Consider the following 19,685-nt stretch of genomic DNA (forward strand, 5'->3'; position numbering starts at 1 on the left):
AAAGTAACTTATTTCTCTTTCAGCTTTTCCCTTCAGGCATCGACACAACGAATCATCACTAATAATGTTCACTGCTGTAACAGACCCAGCCGACACTAAAAGATATGTTAATAAACATAGAGACATTGCTGACGGACAGCAAAATATCTAATTTTGCAGTCTCCTGGAGAACCTGGAGCCACAGTGGTTAGAGGTGTTGTGCAGAGAAAAGTGAGCCTGCCGGCCATGATGCTACATACGTGCCCCATTGAGGGATTTCAATTCAATTCAAAATACTTTATTAATCCCAGAGGGAAATTAAGAGTTTCAGTACACACAATTCAGAGATCAGACATACATTGGCAAAGACACATGACAAGAATTGGTGACTGTGGTCATTTGCAACCCTGAGTCGAGCTACCTTAATAGAGATCAGAGGGTTACATGAGGATTGGTTCAGGTGGAGGAAAAAAAGGCACTACAGAGTTACCCTCCACAGGGAGGGCATCTTTGCTATGCAAAAAAACACCGCAGACAGAGATGCAACAGACTTCAGACATCACACAACATAAGTGTCCACTAGGTGGGGTGGTGGGTTTGTGACTCTCCACACGTCAGTTCCTGCAGCCACGATAAGCAGCACGCGTCACCTCAGTCTGGACAGGGGTAGGAGGTCGTTGAGGTTTGGAGGGCACAGTGACTCCTGGAACGATTCGGCGGCCTTCACAGCCCGCAGTCCCGCCCAGGCTGGGATAGGAGACAGAGTTGCCATAACAACGGCAGTGTTCCACATTTCTTCTGAGAGGGAGTATTCTTTGCAGCCTTACAGACTCAAGGGCACCATATTCAGATTAGAAATTGTTTTGGGGCCAGACAGAGATAATTTCCTCTCTGTCTTAAAGTTCCATTGGTCCTCAACCTCTCAAAATCCCAATAATGGCATAAATTAATCTATCCCAATCCGTGCTGATTTGTCCACTTTCTCCTTGATGGCATCAATCTTTTGTGCCAAAGCATGAATCTTAGCCAAAGTTCCAAGCTTATGATTCATCTCGACAATTATGTGAGTCTGTGAATTCCCAGCGTGGTGTAATCCATCCCTGAGCTCGGGGAGAGCGCCAATATTCCTCAACAGCTCGTTAATTTTCCAGTAAGCCAGGAAGCCTCCTAGGCCAAAAAGCAGGAAACCTGACACCAACACCACGAATATCCAGACGTCTTCAGAATCCTCTACAGACAGTTGAGATAGGCAAATCAGTTTCAACTGCTTCCAGGAGTCCATGATATGCCCAACTGGGTCTGTCCCAGAGGGGCATCCGGGAAACTGTGTTTGGGTACTGCGGGTCCTTTCTTCAGTCTAGGAGTGGTGACAGTTGGCCACACAGGTGCCTGATTACATTTTATTTTGTTTTATTTTTTATTGGCTTTCAAAAAATTTTTCAGCCGATGGCCGATATAAAGAACATTGAATATATCGGCCGGCAACTAATTCATTATATTAACATGTTTCTTATCAAACTTTTTTCTAAACAAGTGACATTTTTGGCTGGCAAATTAAGGAAATTACATGAACACAGAAAAAAAAGAAAAATATAAAAAAATAAATACTCAAAATCAAATGATTCAGATTGGGAGCAAAAAAGGGGCTTGAAACATCACTACTAGACAAATTATAATATAATATTTATAATATTTTTGTTCATGTGATAAACACCCAACTTATGAAGGGATGGGTGGGTGTGGCCAGTAGCAGCTGTCTCTCTTAAAGGCACACTTGGCAATTTTGCTTGCTTTAAGCGCCCCCTAGTGTCCATTATTAATTACCGTATTTTACGGAGTATAAGTCGCTCCGGAGTATAAGTCACACCAGCCGTAAAATGTATAATGAAGAAGAAAAAAACATATATGAGTCGCATATAAGTCGGATTTTGGGGGGAAATTTTATTAGTTTTCTTACAAAATCTGAGACCAAGCATTTCACATTGCAAGACAAGTACCGGTAACAATAACAGAATAAACAATCAGGGCACAGCAGCGCGCCACGGTCTCCAGCAGAGGATGCCAGTGTTTCAAACCCTCCCAGCGGGCGGGGAGAGCACCCGCAACACCCCGCCATAGGCTGCAGCAGGTGATGGCAGTGTTTGAAACCCTCCCAGTGGGGTAGAGGAGCTGAAATCTGGACCGGAGACGGCCCACAGCAGCGTGCAATGGTCTCCAGCAAGTGATGGTGGGGCAGGGGAGCTCATTCCTGGTCCCGAGCCGGCCCGCAGCAGCGCGGTATTCATAATTTGGTATATAAGTCACTTTGGTATATAAGTCGCAGGACCAGCCAGACTATGAAAAAAAGTGCAACTTATAGTCTGGAAAATACGGTATCTGTGGTCAAACCCAAAATTAAGCTTATCAACTTGCTGTGCATTTGTCTTTTGGACCTTGATCGAATTGCTGAAATGTCTCCCCAGTCTTCATTGATTTCTACAGGAATGATTCATTAGCCTGGCAAGCCAGACTAAATAAATATATCATTTAGTATGGCAACACTCCAGTAATGGCTCAGCCATGGGGCAGGTTCTACGGTTGTCTTTTAAACAATCTCTGCATGCTACTGGACAATGAACAACTTGATGTACTCACTGCAAAGGATGTCGGTCACCAATGCAGTACGCTGTTGAAGACGGTGAAAATACATCCTTTTTCCTACAGAAAGGACTTAAATACTAGCCTAGTGAACTAGACCAAATTCTTGCTTTGCAAAGTTTGGTCTAGGAACGCTCCACTGGAAACTCTGCAGCCCCAACAGCATTCTGGCTGGCCAATCACAGCTCTCTAGAGGGGTTTCAAACACATAAAGAGCTGTGATAGGTCCATAATGGTGGGCCAATCATAGTGCTCTATCTGCTTAGTGAACAAATCACAGAGCTTTATCTGCTTTGTGGGCAAATCAGGGCACTCTATATGCCTGGTGGGTGGGATGATGCAACAGAGTGAAACAAGAGTATGTCACATTCATTGTCCAGTGGAATGCGGAGATCATGTGAAAGACAATGGTAGAACCCGCCCCACAACCAAGAGCCATCAATGGAGCATTGCCAGACTAAATAATACATTTATTTAGTCTAGCTTGCCAGGCTACTTAAATACATCTATCTGCTCCTAATTCTAATAAAGCCCAAGTTCAAATAGTCCGTTGCATCATCCCACTCGCCAAACCAACAGAGCGGCTTGACTGGCCCACAAAGCCAATGGAGCACTGTGAATGGCCTACCAATCACAATGTTCTATCGGTTTGAAACCCCGATAGAGAGCTGTGATTGGCTTGCCAGAATGCTGCTAGGGGCCACAGAGGTTGCAATGTAGTGTTCCTAGACCAAACTTTGCAAGGCAAGAATTTAGTCTAGTTCACTAGGCTAGTGATCATCATTAAATGAAACAAATCAGCTGTGTTCATGATCTAAAATATGCAGGAAACATGCAGGAACCAGACTGCAGCGTCAGGTATGTCAGCTCCATATTGTAAAGTTCAAGAGGTGGCAACCCTCCAGTCTGAAGTTGCAAATGTGGTATTCTGGCCACAGGGTGTGATGGGTGATTTGTGACATTTCATTAAACCTGTAAAGGGTAATTTTAGCACATAATGACTCAAGAAAATGACCTAAAAATAAGAAAATGTTGTATAGTATAGCTTTAAAGTGACAAGACCACTGAAACGGCTGAATATGGAAAATACTAAACATGTCAATAGAGCTGGTGAAATTTCTTTATGTGAGTATCTGCGCCAAAACTCTTTCATGAACATGTTTTGTGTAAATTATAGACTAGTACTTGTAAAATAAAGTCATAAAAGGTTCCCTTTAAAGGTAAGTCACTTCCAACTTGCTGACTCTGTTCTATCATGTTCCTTATTTTTTGTGTTATAAACTTTTGCGAAAGAGACACGTTTGAATGTGATCATTTGCTGTAAAACTGTATTTTCTTCCCAAGTTTAATAAAAATTGATAAGATAGATGTCGGGCGAAGAGCGAACACTGGAACAGGAACAAGGTGGATACAAGGAGCGGAGGAGTTAAGAATAGCAGAAAGTTTAGGAGAAGAGTGACAGTTTCTTTAATATCCGGCTGGTGGGCAATGTTTTCTTACACAGCAGTGAGTGGCGGTGTGTGTATTTTTCAGTAGCAGTTAATTTCACAGCTGTGGGGATTGCCCAGCTGTTAACAGACTTGTTTCAAACGCCACACCTATTAAGTCACTATTTTACCAAAAAATAAATATAAAAAAAGGCCAGTGAATCGAATATTTGTCTGATGTAAGTTTCCCCAACACTAAGCACTCTTTTAAATGCACTTTAAATCAACTTTGAATTCACACGTGCATTTTCCAACATTCAGCAAAACCTGTCAGCCGGTGGGTGCCGTAGTGAAAACCGTGTTCCCACACCAATACTTATGTCCAATCTGATTTTAATGGGCTTCACTTTTTTAGCCCTCAGCTCATTTCCGCCTTTCTCTCAGAGCTGTCACTCACTGGGTCAGCAGAGGGAGACAGAAAGAGAGCGCCTGCTGTGCCAGTTGTATAGAGTTACATCTGCCCTTATGCTTTTTGGGCCTAATAGAAATAAACTTTCAGAAACCTCAAAATGTCATGAATCACACACACACACACACACACACACACACACACGCACGCACGCACACACACACACAAAGAAATCACAAGTATGAGCTCACCCTTCTCACACACACAATCATGAAAACACTTTTAAAAAGTACAGAAAGGGGGAAAAGCAGGAGTGTGTGTGTGTGTGTGTGTGTGTGTGTGTGTGTGTGTGTGTGTGTGTGTGTGTGTGTGAGAGAGCTCTCGTGCAGGTCAAATTGATGTCCCATCTTATGTCTGTCAGCACCCAGTGTTTATTTACTCTGTTATATTATCATTTGTTGATCTAGTCACATGATCTGAGAGCAAGACGTGCAGAACCCTGGGCACCCCAGAGAGGCCAGTAGAAATGCGATGAGAGACAAGAGCCTGTGACCCGACACGCTCAGCAACACACACAAACTCACAAGCACTTGCACAACATGACCTGCTCCTTTCACTCTCAAACGTCCGCTAAAGCACTCACCATCAAATCCCTCTTATTGCTTTTTTAAAGTTATTGTCTTTATCTTTAACAACAACAACAACAACAACAACAATAATAATAATAATAATAATAATTATTATTATTATTATTATTATTATTATTATTATTATTATTATTATATTAACACCTGCAACTGCATTGTTCTCTTTTTCTTTCCTACTAAAAAAACTTAAACTTTTTTAGACCAAAGAAAGTGTGTTGGCCAAATAAATAAACTAATATTGGGGCTGCATGGTGGCGCAGTTGTCAGCACTGTTGCCTCGCAGCACGAAGGTTGCAGGTTCGAAACTCGGCTGCGGCCTTTCTGTGTGGAGTTGCGTGTTCTCCCCAGCCATGCGTGGGTTTCCTCTGGGTACTCTGGTTTCCCCCAGAGATCACAACATGCCCTACAGGTTATAAATTGTAAGTCGCTTTGGATAAAAGCGTCTGCCAAATAAATAAACATAAAACATAATATTGACCAGCCAGTATTTGATTAATATTGTTGCAGCAGTTGATATTAACCATATATTTACTATAGAGCATGATGACATACTACTGCATACAAATGAATGAAACCAATACTATACAAACGCCACATGCCAGTTGTTCTGTTAACTGGATTCTCTCTGGCTCCAATAAAACTGATGCTTTTTACACAACTGAAATATTCTTAATCTGCTAATTGATCATTAAATAACAATTTTGTCAAACAAAAGCACAGGTACTAAATAGATAACTTGTGAAGTTGGATTTCCCATGAATCCACCTTGTTTTCACTCAGCTTCACATTGCATCAGCTCCTCTCTCACATCACAGCTCAATCATTAAATGAGCTTCACATCCTTCAAGAACAGGATTTCAGCCAATTTAACTGTATATCTGAGAAAGGTACACAGCTTTACAACCTCTGCTCAACTTTTTTACTGATTTTATGTGTGTGTAGACTTGTATTATTTTTTTAAACAAAACTTATCACAGCAGCATAATAATAATAATAATAATAATAAAAACATTATTATAGACATGGAAAAGCTACACAAGCTTATTTTCATATCAACATAAATGATCAAACTGGACAAAACCCTAAACCCTAATTTCGGTAAAAACATGTGATTAAAGGTTTCATGCATAACTTGCTAAAATCTTGTCATCCAATACATGTGAACATGTAGTCTGTCCACGGTCCATTGAGGACTCTCAGTTGTGGGGCGGGACTGTCTCTGCATGCTATTGGACAACAAACAACATGACGTACTCACCGCTACTGATGTGAGTCAACGAGGCAGCCAAAGAAGATGCAAATACACCTTTTTTCATACACTGAAGCACCTCTGCTCTTGAGTGAAAGACAAGCCCAAGTTTAAATAGTCCAAAGGTGATGCCAAAGCCATTTCAAACGAGCCGTCGTCATCGATGTATCAGTAACATTCCACCCACCAACAGAGTGCAGTGACTGGCCCATCAAACCAATTATGCGCTGTGACTGGACCGCTACGGATGTCAGTCCACGGGGCAGTCCGCCTTTACATTGTGGAATAACTATATAAAACATGAAAAAAACATAAAATAATACATGGTTTTCCCTAAATAAACGCTATGTGTTTGGCCAGCCACATACTGGCTGGAGTTGCGAGGTTCCAATGGAGCGTTGATAGACCGTCAATTTTGCATCGGCGCTTGGCGGTCTACATTCTAGGCTAGCTAAAATCAGCACCACATATGCTCAAGTCTTGGCTGTTCTCATCCCCATAATAACAGAATACAACCAAAATACGTTAAAAGTTAAAGTCTCTTTCTGGATGTATTGCTTACATTATATCACATGATGAGATGATGTACATGATAAGATGAACTTTTACGGATTTCTGACAAATCATAGATAATTTCTGAAAGGGGAAAACTCCAGAAAGATACTTTAATTCCCTTAATGTTTTGTTTTGTTTCATAGTGGATTCTTTAATGACTAAACTGGTGCTGCTTAAGAAACCACTTGCACATCAGCCCCATTTACACACCCTGAAACGCATCTGAATAAATTAACACTGGAAAAAAAATCTAGGTAAATAAACCAACTAAACATGTATATGAAGCAAAACCAAAAATGTTCTGGTTATTGCAAACGTCTCTCATCACAACAATCGACATTTATGTTAAATATTTATAATTAAAAGATACTCTTTTGCACGTTTGTTCGGTGTTCTTCTTCATAATCCCTTTCTTTGTTCTTTTTTTTTTTTACTAAACTGTGTAAAAAAAGAACAAAGAAATCAAATAAAAGATATTCTAAGAAAATAATGCATTTGCATATTTGGAGCAAATTTATTCAAAAAGTTAATAATACAAACAAATTTTACAAAATAAATATATAGTTACTTGATATGTTCCAATCCCAATGTGTTTCGGATCAATCTTCACAAGCTCAGCCAGTGGATCTTGGACACGTCTTCCAATAGACACTGTGATTTGTGCACACAAACATAAAACAATTATGAAAATTTGAATCCCATGAGATTTTCTCTTTTGTGCTCTTCATGAAGTTGCAACATGGCTTTTTTATTGAATATGCAAAACAGTGTCTTTTTTAATAATTACTGGATGTGCAAATTATCAGAATAAACATAGAGCTGTCCCGAGGGCAGACTGAGCTTAATTACCATCCATACACCCCCAATAATATTTAATTAAATCTGCCATTTAACACCAGCCTCTGCACTTGTAATTTAACTTCCTGTCAGAAAGTGGAACCGTAAACCTTAAAACCACTAATTTATCCAGTTCTTTACCCACAAGCGCACAGATCAAACTGTAGCACACAAATACAGATGCAGCCTGCAAGACCACAAACAGGAAGGTTTTCTAGGATTAGTATGCAAACGACAATAAAACGGGATTTTTCATGATTACGTAGATAAGGCAGAGAAAAACAGCCAAAACAAAACATTGCTGAAACAAGCATGTCTATCAAACATGTCTATCAGAAAAACAAATGACCAAAACTGAGGTGTTGAGTTGACTTCATTATTTTTGTTCTATCAAGTAATAAAAACCACAATTTGGGTTTTCAATGGAAATAATTTGCCCCAATGGTGTTTTTTGTCATACTGTCATACTTCAGTGACTTGAATGCGTGTACTAAGTCTAAGTTTGAATGTCAGAACTCATCGTCTGTTATTCAGTCTGATAGATGTCAGATTTATCTCTCTGTGGCAAAGACAAAGAAAGTAAAGGATGGCACGTAGCAGAGGGAGTATATCTGGAATCAATGACTCTTCTCTCTCTTCTGGCTGCAGCAGGAGGTTGCTGCCTGAGATAATATTTAGACAGGGATGAAGTTTCAGCCCTAACCTTGCTCAGTACACCACCAGAACTCTCCAAAAACTCTTTCCATCAACCCTGTCTCTTCTGCTCTCCACCCAATTCTCTCTAAATGGAGTCGTTTTTGTTAATGGAAAGTAGCATAACTCTGCAGTGTTTATTACAAGTTTAATGAGCTGGTGAGCAGTGGAGATGACAAGCCTCTTTAAAATCCTCTGATAGGACTTATTCTGGAACGTTTGGCATTTTGGTCAGTGAGGAGTAAAATTGATTGTTGATCAATTTTTTATTGAAAATTGAAAATGTTTAGTAGAGGTGCCGAAAAAAACTATTCACATCCAAATGGCAATTCTTATTCATAAAGATTCAAAATCACTTCATAGATTCTAAATTAATCCCGTCCGAAAACCTTTAACAACCATATTTCCGTGCATCCCTGAGCACATCATCACTGGAGGCCACGCTAGCTGCAGCTGCTCCGCTCTGTACGCTCCTATGTTGCAATCTTGAGAAAAACAGCAAAGACTTGCCTTTCTAATTATCCTGTGTGCATCCTATGAGTCAGGAAGGGGGCTCCACTGAAATTTATAATGCATGTTTATCCTGTTTAGTTTGTTTCATGCCAACTGCACCATGCACAACTGACACTTGTTTAAACTAATTAGAGCCCATCAAGTCGACTTCACACTGAAGGTATCAGCAGTGCAGAATGGCAGTGGAAAGTTGCTTCTTCAAATAGAATCCATTATAGTTTATGGGTTGATCCAAACCAGCCTCGGCGTGGAAATTGTCGACAGCACGCTGCGCGACGCCGCTAAAGATAGCATTGGGTTCTATTTTAGCCACAAGCCACTGTTCGCAGTTAACGTGAAAATCGATGGAATTTCACATCTATGTAGAATCGGTCAATACATGAGATCTAACAACGACACCAGCTGCTCCTGGGCTGAGACTATGAGACTCACGCGAGTAAGCTGTTCCGCACCGCTGATGCCTCCAGTGTGAAGGAGGCGTTAGTCTGTGGTTTATGTGAATAGGTGCTACTGGATGTTATTCATCTTGTTAATTAGGTTAAAATGTTTCATATATATTGACACATTTTATTCTTTTTTCCTTTTCCGCTTAATCAGACCCTGCATGGACGCACACACGCATTCTAGTCCACACTCTAGTTCACTGTGACTCAATTTGAACTGAGAATCAATTCTGAATCGAAGCATCGCCGTGAGAACCGGAATCGAATCATGAGTGGTGTAAGATTCACAGCCCTAATGATTAGTCAACAAAAGAAGTTTAACTTTTGAGAATTTAATTTCTTAAAAATAATCACGACAGTCACTTAAATCATTTTAAGTTGCGTTACCATTGCAGCAAAATCACCTGGCTTCAGGATTTCCCCCAGGAATCGCCCAGCGGAAGGCGCGAGAATGTGCGTGTGTAGAGGGTGCATGTGGTTCATTTTTCTTCAATGTGTCTTCCGTGAGGGGAAGGGGTGCGCATGGATCGTTTTGCTACTGTGCGTCGTCCGTAACAGCAGGCGAGGGGGGGGGGGGGGGCAAGGCCGCGCAGCCCTCCAGGCTTATAAAGCGCTGGGGGAAACCCTGTGGTATGATTGCTCTGAATTCTAATAACGTCCTGTCTTATTTTGAACAATCACTTCCTGTACATTTCTGTTGGTATTACTTTCCATCCATCCATCCATTGTCTGAACCCGCTTTGTCCACGCAGGGTTGCAGGGGGACTGGTGCCTATCTCTAGCGGTCAACGGGCAATCAGGCGGAGTACACCCTGGACAGAGAGCCAGTCCATCGCAGGGCAACACAGAGACACACAGGACAAACAATCATGCACACACACACTCACACTTAAGGACAGTCTAGACCAGGGGTGTCAAACTCATTTTAGCTCAGGGGCCACATTGAGGGAAATCTAGTCCCAAGTGGGCCGGACCGGTAAATTAAAAACAACTTCAGATTGTTTTCTTTGTTTTAATACAATCAATATAAAACAAGGCTGGAGCCTGAGGACAGTGTATCCAAAATAGTACAAGTACAACACCTGAAGTGTACTTGAAAATGTGAAAAAAATAAAATAAAATCAATAAATAAAAAAAACATTCCTTAGTGATTCAGAGCTTACAGAGCACATGGCTAGATCAGTTTCATGCAGCACTTAAAGTATATTTGACTCATTTTACTTTACATCTTTTAGCTTTCACCAGAACATCAATATCAGAAGTCACATCCTGAGTGGCGGCCAACTTCAGGATGGGATTCAAGTTCTTGTGTGAGCCTTGAGCGCAGCTTTGTTTTATTTATACTCATTACAGAAAACTTGCTCACAAAGATATGTTTATTTTCACTCTTCATTGTAAAGTATGAAAATAAAGTTTACACAACCATCTCGTGGGCCGGATTTAACCCGCTTGCGGGCCGGATCCGGCACGCGGACCGCACGTTTGACACCCCTGGTCTAGACAGACCAATTAACCTAACAGTCATGTTTTTGGACTGTGGGAGGAAGCCGGAGTATCCAGAGAGAACCCACGCATGCACAGGGAGAACATGCAAACAGAAAGATCCCAGGCTGAGAGGCGAACCCAGGACCTTCTCGCTGCAAGGCAACAGCTCTAACCACTGCGCAGCCCGGTTTTACTTTCCGTCAAACTTAATTTTAATCTGTTGCTCATCAACTCATACACAATCACTTTTGTTACTATGAAAAAGAGCCATAAGAATCATTACTCAGAGGAGTTATAGAGCACCGTCCGGTCCATTATTTGCTGAGTTGAGAGTATTAAAGTTTCCAGATTTAGTGGATCATAACATTTTAAAATTCATGTATGAAGCTCACAAAAAACCATTACCAACAAATATTCAAATTAAATTTGAAAGAAGACAAAGTTGCTACAATTTCAAAGGGTACGAGACATTTATAAAACCTAGATTTAGGACTAAAAAGTTGGAGCGCTGTGTTTCTGTAAATGGAGTCGGGATATGGAACAATCTGGAATACATAATGAAAGAGGCCAGATCAATTATAATGTTTAAACAAAATGTAAAAAACTATGTTAAGAAATTATATGGAATAATCTTGGGTGTATTTTCTATTTTAATTGTGTATTTTCTATATTGATCAGCAATGATTTCTAACTAATGTGTTGAAACTCCATTCAAGGATTGTTAGTTAATTAGTGGCAAGCTGCTTGGCAGCTGTCTTAGTAATCTTTCTTCATGAGCATATTTTAATTTTTTGCTAATGGTGTGAATGGGGCAGATTACATATAAGATTTTCTTCTATCTGCTCCTTTTCACTTAATTATTGTAAGTTGTATTCATTCTTTTTTTACTATTTTGTAAAGTTACTATGTTTTTAAATGAAATAAAAGTTGGTAAAAATAATTTAAAAATAAAAAGTTCCATCATGTTTTTCTTTTCTGCTAATGGATCGCTGTTTGCGCCATGTCTGTGCCATTCAAAACAGACAGAATAATCCTGACTTCTAAATATTTCAAATACAGCTGTTGCTTTAAGTTTGCGTTGATTTCAGACTTATTCAATAAGGGCGAAAATGGTAACACATTCATTTTAGCTGCAGCCACACAGCTACCAAACGCTAAAATAAACAATTGTGAACAAACAAAGATTGTATGTGCTGACAGAAAATAAATAGTTTATTTGTTTTATTTCACTTTGCTCAATTGCTTCCACTGCCAAGGTTTGTTAAGTTTGTTACACAAAGACACCAATGTTGTGTAAATCAACACAACATTCTAAGCTAAATGCCTTTTGACAGATAACCGATTTAAGATGTTGCAGCAGTCACACTGTTTATCCTAAATGTCTCAAAATGTCAGATTTATGGCAGTCACAAATCTGTCACTAGTAGTCTTGAGCCATTAATGGGGCTTACTTTTAAATTTCTACAATAATTAGTTAAAAGTGCAGCGTGTCGATGTCTTGAGGTGAAGTGTAAACATTTTAACTTTTGAAAATGTGAATATATTTCTTGATTCTACTAAGTAGAAAGAACAGTGAGATTTTATTCAACATGAGGTGCTTTCCAATGAATAATTCATCGTAAAATTCTAAGAAAAACTTAGCAATTTAAAATTAAAAACAACTTGATGGGCTTTTTTAAAATCGAGAAATTCATAAAAAAAAGAAGCTGAAAGAATTTTTTTGGTTAGAACGTATTACATACTGCAGTAATTTGAAAGATCTCCAGAAGCATGTAAGTCACCCAAATGATTTATGGTTTTTGTTGTGCATCCCACCTAATTATAAAATAATCACCATAAACAACAATAAATCTAGCACCAGATATAATACAAATTACAATCCTTCATGCTCACATGATGAGCAACTTTGCCCATTAACAGAATAAACAGAAACAGCAGGTAATGAAGTGTTTAATCCTCTAAATAAAAACACATCCTGCCGGACTACTCCACATACCTGCACTTCTAAGGTTTGGATCCAAGTCAGGCATCTCTTTCACCGCCTCTGGACTCACACTGTAGATGGATGCCCCTGCCTCATTGGTTATGCTGAAGGAAAGTAAGGGATCAGGAGAAGAAGAATGAAGAAAAAGTACCATGAAACAAAAGGCAATTTATCTAGTCAGGTTTCAAGGTGATGAATAGATCAAAAAATGGGGAGAATAAAGTTCATAAAAAGATTTAGAAAGTATTTCTGCTTTACAGACACAATGCTGAACTTTGACTGCCAAGCAACAACTTCTCAAACTGGTTCCACATCTCACTTGAGTTTCCCTTTTGTACTTCTGACTGATGTGTCTAAAATAGCCTCATGACTATCAAAGTAACAACACAATTACAATCTTGTAAATGGCTAAAGGCCTTCTGACACTCCAGGTGCGTAAAGAACCACATGGCTTACATAACTACGTACAATATACTTGATATGTTCAGAACAGGTCACTTGGCGTTTCAGATGACTGATTGAGATCATTTGCTCTCAGAACAGGTCACACCTTTGGCTCCTTCCCGCTTTCTGCTCGAGTAGTTTAAAGAACATCAATCTGTTCACACTGAAATGACTGGCACTTTAATAAAAAGTGTTATGATTAATTTGTGTGTGGTTGCTTTTGGACATGACAGGGACCACAAACCACTCCAGTGGTATTTATGAAGCACTACTGCCATCTAGAGACCGCCACCATACACTGCTATATGTACATTTTAAAAACTGTAACAAGCACTGCAACTCACAAATAATACAGATAATATATTAACAATAGAAAGGCGTAGGGTAAAATTAAATAAAAAAAAGTCATATATACATAAACTATATTATTACACAAAAATAATGTCCACACACCTCACCCAATGTAGGCAGGTATGGAAGTAAATAGGGAGCAAATAGGGAGTAAATAAAATCATTTTTTGAATCTATTTTTTTTATTTAATGAAAAAAAAGAATATATATCTGAATATACATATTTTTTTATTAATTATTTTTAACTCCCGATTTTCTTCCATACCTGCTTATATTGAGAGAGAAGTGATGACGTCATCTTTGTATAATAGTAACAATATATATATATTTTTTTATATACTTTTTAAAAAAATTTTGTTAAATTAACTTTTTAGCATTATTTGTTTTCAATTCACTTTTTGTCAATGGCAAGGCGAATTAACAAATCACCCTTGTGGTCTTTTAATCATCAATAAATAAAGGTTCAAAAGTCAAATTCAGCCAATATTGAATATTGTGTCAATTCAATATTTTTGAACTTTTTTTGTTGCTTAGATATTTACTAAATGTTCAACTTATTGATCATCAACTTTATTTATAAACCACTTTCACACAACCATATGAATTAACAAATGGGTAAAAAGTAAGGCCAAATGAAAGCAAGAACAATAAGAGCATTAAATAAAATAACAGCTGTCACTTTTCTCTGTGCATGAAGGCTAGGGAATAAAAATTAGTTTTTAACCGGCACTTAAAACATTGAGCATATGGGCCCGTTTTCTGAACTTTTCAGGGGTTCAGAATCAGAGCAAAGTCTGAAAAAAGCACGCCTTCTTCTTGGTTTTATTTTATTGAGGAAAACCCAACAGACTGTGTTCTGCAGACCTGAGAGTAATATTAGTGTACAAGATTGGCCAACCACATAGATTGTATATTAAAAAGGAACGATTCAATTTCCAAGTTAATTTATTCATTCTGAAGTAAGCTGTTAAATCTTCCATGGAGGCAGAACAGTGGCAAACCAAAGCCACTGATACTTGGCAAATAACAACAACACACAACTGAGCCTGTCAGATTGTTTTGTCCCGTCCTCTCGGATGGTTGGGCAAACGGGTAGTTTCCTTGGGGGTAACCAACATGACAAGGGGGTCAATAACACCTCCCCTATGTCCGAAAGTCAAGCCTTGTGTGGGATACACACGCACACACCAAAAACCGGAGGCTCCCGACATGCAACAACAACCTTGCCACTTATTTGTATCTTGTTAATGTGGCCTGGCATAGGCCTTCTGATGAGAATCATTTAAATTAACTCATTCCTCCCCTTCCTCTTATGCCTCTTCTTGCCAGTCTTCTGTCCTGTTTGCCAGCTCCCTATCCATTGTGCTGGCAGCTGACATATCACCATGGTGACACTGCTAATTAGCACTGGCACATAACCTTCGAGGAGGTCAAAGCAAGGCTGGTCATTAACCTGACACTTTGCCTAACATGCATACATGCAGGCACAAAGAGACTTAAGAATTGTGTTGTCAAGCAATTCAAATACAATTACAAGTAAAAGTTGTGGGAGAAGGGGTAAAAGGAAAAGCAAATATAAATGTAAGATGAGATTAGATGTTCCAAAGAACATTCCTGATATGGAGTGGAGATTATCAAAGGAAACAAAGAGACGATCACGGCTAGCTTACTTAAGGCTAATGCTGGGGCCTCTCAGTAACAGAAGTGTCATGGATACAGCTTTGAGCCCTCATCACCTCAGCTTCAATGTCTGTTGCCATAGTGAGAGCATTGCCCTGGCAGACAACAGAAGGTCATCTGTGGTTTGATGGCCAATGCTTGCGACTAATACTCACATACATACACACACGGATTCAAAGTCACAGATTGCCTCTTGGTGTAAAGCACTGACTTCCAGCCATGTTGGGTTATCATTCATTCCTCTTTTTTGCTCCCTTAATTGTACGTATACACATAAACACAATCCTGCCTTTGGCTATGTACCATCCCGGGGCAAAGTCACAAACTGGTTCTCCTCTCTGTATTTGAGACACACCTTTGAGCTCCACACACAAAACAAGACATATCATGACTGCTCCCCCCCTACTGCTCCTCAAGAAATACAACATTGAAGGAGATTAATACACTTTGATATCTCAAAATACACTTCAGGCTGAACACCCCTGAAAATAAATGAAAAACTGCTTAAAAATCAGCAAGAAAATGGAGTCAATCATACCAATAACTAATAAAAACATTTAAAGGAGGTGAAAAGGAAAATGTTGGGCTATGTTTAAATAAGTTTTCTGTACTTATAGTTTTTTTATATTTACATACTGAGTGCTACCTTTTACATTAACATTTTGCAATGAAAATGTGTGTGTGTGGCTTTGGGTCTACAGAAATATTGGCTTAGCTTTCATACAGCGTTATGGGCTCGACACACGGGAGGCGACAAACGACCGCGATCAGCGAAATGTGTCGCTGTCGCTTTTATTACCTGACACACGAGAGGCGATCCGCGGCAGCAGCCAGCAGCAAAGCCGTCTACGCGTTCTGTTCCATGACGAAATCGAAACTTCCGTTGTTTTGATTGGCTGTGTCAGGTTGGAGGGAATTAAGGTTATTTAAGCGGTTCAGAGTTAATAAAGTGGTAGATATGATGTTTCACAAGGTGCGGTTAGAGTTATGTGAAATCTTACTTCTGATTTTACTATATAAAACATATACAGGGACCATATCAAACTGCACAAGGGTCCCACAGATTTGGCCGATACCAACAACGATCCACCGACTTCAAAAGGGGGGTGATAAATACGTCCCGTTGGTTCCACAGATTTCTATCTCTGATTACACAAATTTGTCTGTTTGTGAGTGTACATGGTTGTCTTTCCTGTTATACGTCACGTGCAGACTTAAGGTGTGTTGAGACGGACGTGCTCTGGGCTCCTCGAGTCAGGTAACAGGCCAGGTAACAGTGAGTGGGTTAGGCCACATAGTACTGTTGTCCAAAATTTTGTTTTTTTTTTTAAATCTTTACTAATCACAATTCCTTAGGGGTACATTAACATGAACATGATTACTAACCACTGACTTACATTTTAGTACTGATTTACATTTCTGTTTTTTATAGTACCTTTGACCAGTTGATTTTTACAGTGAAAATTCTGTTCGTGATTGTCAATTCTTTGATTTATCCTACGGGGCTATAACCCATTTTGCCCCTGTCCTGCCACAAGTATTTACAGTGAGGATTCACTGATACCGGTTAGGGTTTCTTTCATTTTTCTGCTTCTCGCATCATTCCTTTTTGCATCTTACACAGTCAGGGCTGCATCCATTTCTTCACTTAATGGGTAATTACACTTAAAACTAACACATAGTACAAAAGGCACTCATAGAGTTAGGTTTTTATTATTTTTATTTCTTTGATGACATGAAATGCACTTTTGTCGTGTCTACATTGAAGTGTCTACACTGTGCTCTCTCTCCTCTGCTGAGCTTGTGAGGATCCTGCTTCCTATGGGTGGATCCGTGACTCGTCATCTGCATCGACTACTCCTGGGTGGTGCTCCGGCTCGTTGGCCTTGGTCGACTGTGGTTCCGGCATGGCTGCTGGGACACCTCATTCGTTGGGATTACTGTCAACTGCTCTTCCCTTTTTGTGGATTACGATAAGTACTCTTTCAAAGTTCAATTTTTTATTTGGCATATTACCCTGCCAGCGGATACAACAATCGATTTTTGCTTGGAATACTACCCTGTTCGTGGATACGTTCAAGATTTGCTCCTGCTTTGCTTTATTGCCCGTGGGGATATGAAGTTGCTGTTGCTTCGTTTATGGCTTCCATGGGGAATAATTAATAACCTGCTGACTTGTGTTCTTCCTGAGGAGTATGCAAGACTGTTCTCCGGCGTGGGGTTCGTACCTCACCACAGATGGCTGTTCCCTTGGGATCGCATCCAGTTCTGTTGTCAAGATTCTTCATAACTTGGGTTTGTTCAACGACCAAGTGGTCTCTTGAAGGACCACATTGACCTTGAAAAGGGGGGATATGTAAGGTTATGAAGTTCACTGTTTTCAACTCCATACAGCTGCCCCCTGTGCACAATAACACCCGTGTAGAAAAACCAAGGTCGGGGGTTCCTCAGACTGTTTACATTCCAGGAGAAGAGTCCGAAGGAGAACAAGAAACTTTACTTAATCAAAGTACTTTATTTGTGATTAAAATTATTAAGCAAAACAGATGTTGATCGACAATAATCAAGTGAATGATCTGTGAAATAAATATGTCATGAATTATGTTTAATGAAAACAGGACTACGGCACAGACATACTGATCCTCATCTCCATAGAAACGCATGACACATTGTTCCAACCAATCAGAGCTTTCGGCTGCCGCAGGAGAATCTGGTGTTGACTTCAAGTGTCCAATCCACTTTACTGAAACTTAAAACAATTCAGAGATATAAAACAAGGCAACGCCATTTTAAGTCAGTTCCATTTTGACTTCAGTTCTAGTCACGTCATCCTAAAGAAAAGCACAGCCTGGCCAGATGTGTTTTCTTCTTTAAACTAAGAACTGTGAAGCGGGAGATTTTCGTCGTTTAACAACCAGACGACATCCTTTTCAAAATAAGAGCACCTGCTGACGCGCCGCCGAACGGTACCGGGGTCGACCCTCCAGACGGGCTTTGAAACGTTGTGACCGCTGCACCGACAGCTCCAGCGTACATCCGAGGTTCTTGGACCTGGCATTTCCTGATCTACCTGGGAGACCCCCCACTGGGTACGTAGTACACGGCAAAATAGCGGCTCATGTCATCACTTTATAAGCCTCGTGATATCTAGTCATAACAAAGACGACCAGATTCATTGACGTCAGCCTAGAGAGTCTGAACCAGACACACACACACACACACACACACACGCACCAACACAACATCCGAATCCATTTTCATCCATCACAGAGTTAGTCCTGGTATATTGTTTAGAATTTATAATTCAGAAATTAAAGATTCTCAAACGATCCCATTTCTCTCTCTTTTCTTGTCTCAAAGTCAATACAGAGTGTTTAATTAAACTCCCTGATGATAAAAACTGCCTATTCTTCTGTTTATAAAAAGTGAACTACCTACAGTGTATTAAAATACAACTTTAGATAGTTACATCACTTCAATTCCGTTACAATATTAAAAACTCAACAATGTTAACTCATTCACTGCCATTGATGACTAAATAGCGTTTTTTTGACGGGGCAGGCTTGGAAACGAGCTTGCGCACCTTGACAGTAATCATCACGGCTGTAAAGTTGATTTTGACCCTTGTGTGTCACACAATACGTGATCATGAAGCAGATAAACCATGAATTAGAAGATCGTTTCGGGACAAATGCCTAAAGCGAGTCGCACACCGGAAAAGCTTCTGCAGCTCACATGACAACAGATAGTGAAAGAACGGAAGAAACGGGTTCTTCCTGATGTAAAGTGAGTCTACTCTTTCCTTTGGTAATTCTGGTGTTTACATGGTCAAAGAGCACAATATTCTGTGACTCTTCAAAAAACATTAAAAATGCTCAAAAACGCTAGCAGTCAGGGGCTTTCTGATCAATAACAGCTGGCAGCCAATGAGTTAAAAAAAATTAAAAGAAGAACATTTAATGTGAATTCTATGTCTCCAGTGAACTGTCCTTGGGTCTCTTTCAGTATGTTCTGACCCCTGTAGAAATCTGCATTACATCTCACAAGAGCGTTAAGCACAATAGCTGCATTTCCACAAGACAAGCTCCGGGACATTTCTGGGAGAGAGGAAGGTGTCAAGGAAAATACACTGGCTCTTTCTTATCAGTCTTGTGTGTCTCCTTACAAAAATGGCCCTTTAAGGCCTTTGCAAAGATGACACTTATGGGCCATTCCCATCAGTACCGGGTCGGCCCGGGCCGGGTAGTGTAGGTTGTTTACATATCTGGGTGGCCTGGTATTTTTCCGGGCCAAAGGCTCATTCTCAGCCCTCTTCTCGAGGGGGTCTGCTTCAGGCCGACCAGGGCCAACAC

The 19,685-nt window shown here is 40.0% G+C and overlaps 1 protein-coding gene across 2 annotated transcripts in view; it reads right to left on the reverse strand.

Annotated features, from left to right (window-relative positions):
- Window positions 1-19,685, reverse strand: part of srbd1 (S1 RNA binding domain 1) — an 88,528-nt gene that overhangs the window by 36,571 nt on the left and 32,272 nt on the right. For both annotated transcript variants that reach the window (XM_015944626.3, XM_070541972.1), the window contains exons 15-16: window positions 12,871-12,962; window positions 7,472-7,554 (exon numbers count right to left, since the gene is read on the reverse strand). In XM_015944626.3, coding sequence (XP_015800112.3) covers window positions 7,472-7,554; window positions 12,871-12,962 — 175 coding nt within the window. The remainder of the gene's footprint in view (window positions 1-7,471; window positions 7,555-12,870; window positions 12,963-19,685) is intronic.

Source organism: Nothobranchius furzeri, chromosome 12 (assembly GCF_043380555.1).
Source record: "Nothobranchius furzeri strain GRZ-AD chromosome 12, NfurGRZ-RIMD1, whole genome shotgun sequence".
In the NCBI taxonomy this organism is placed as follows: domain Eukaryota; kingdom Metazoa; phylum Chordata; class Actinopteri; order Cyprinodontiformes; family Nothobranchiidae; genus Nothobranchius; species Nothobranchius furzeri.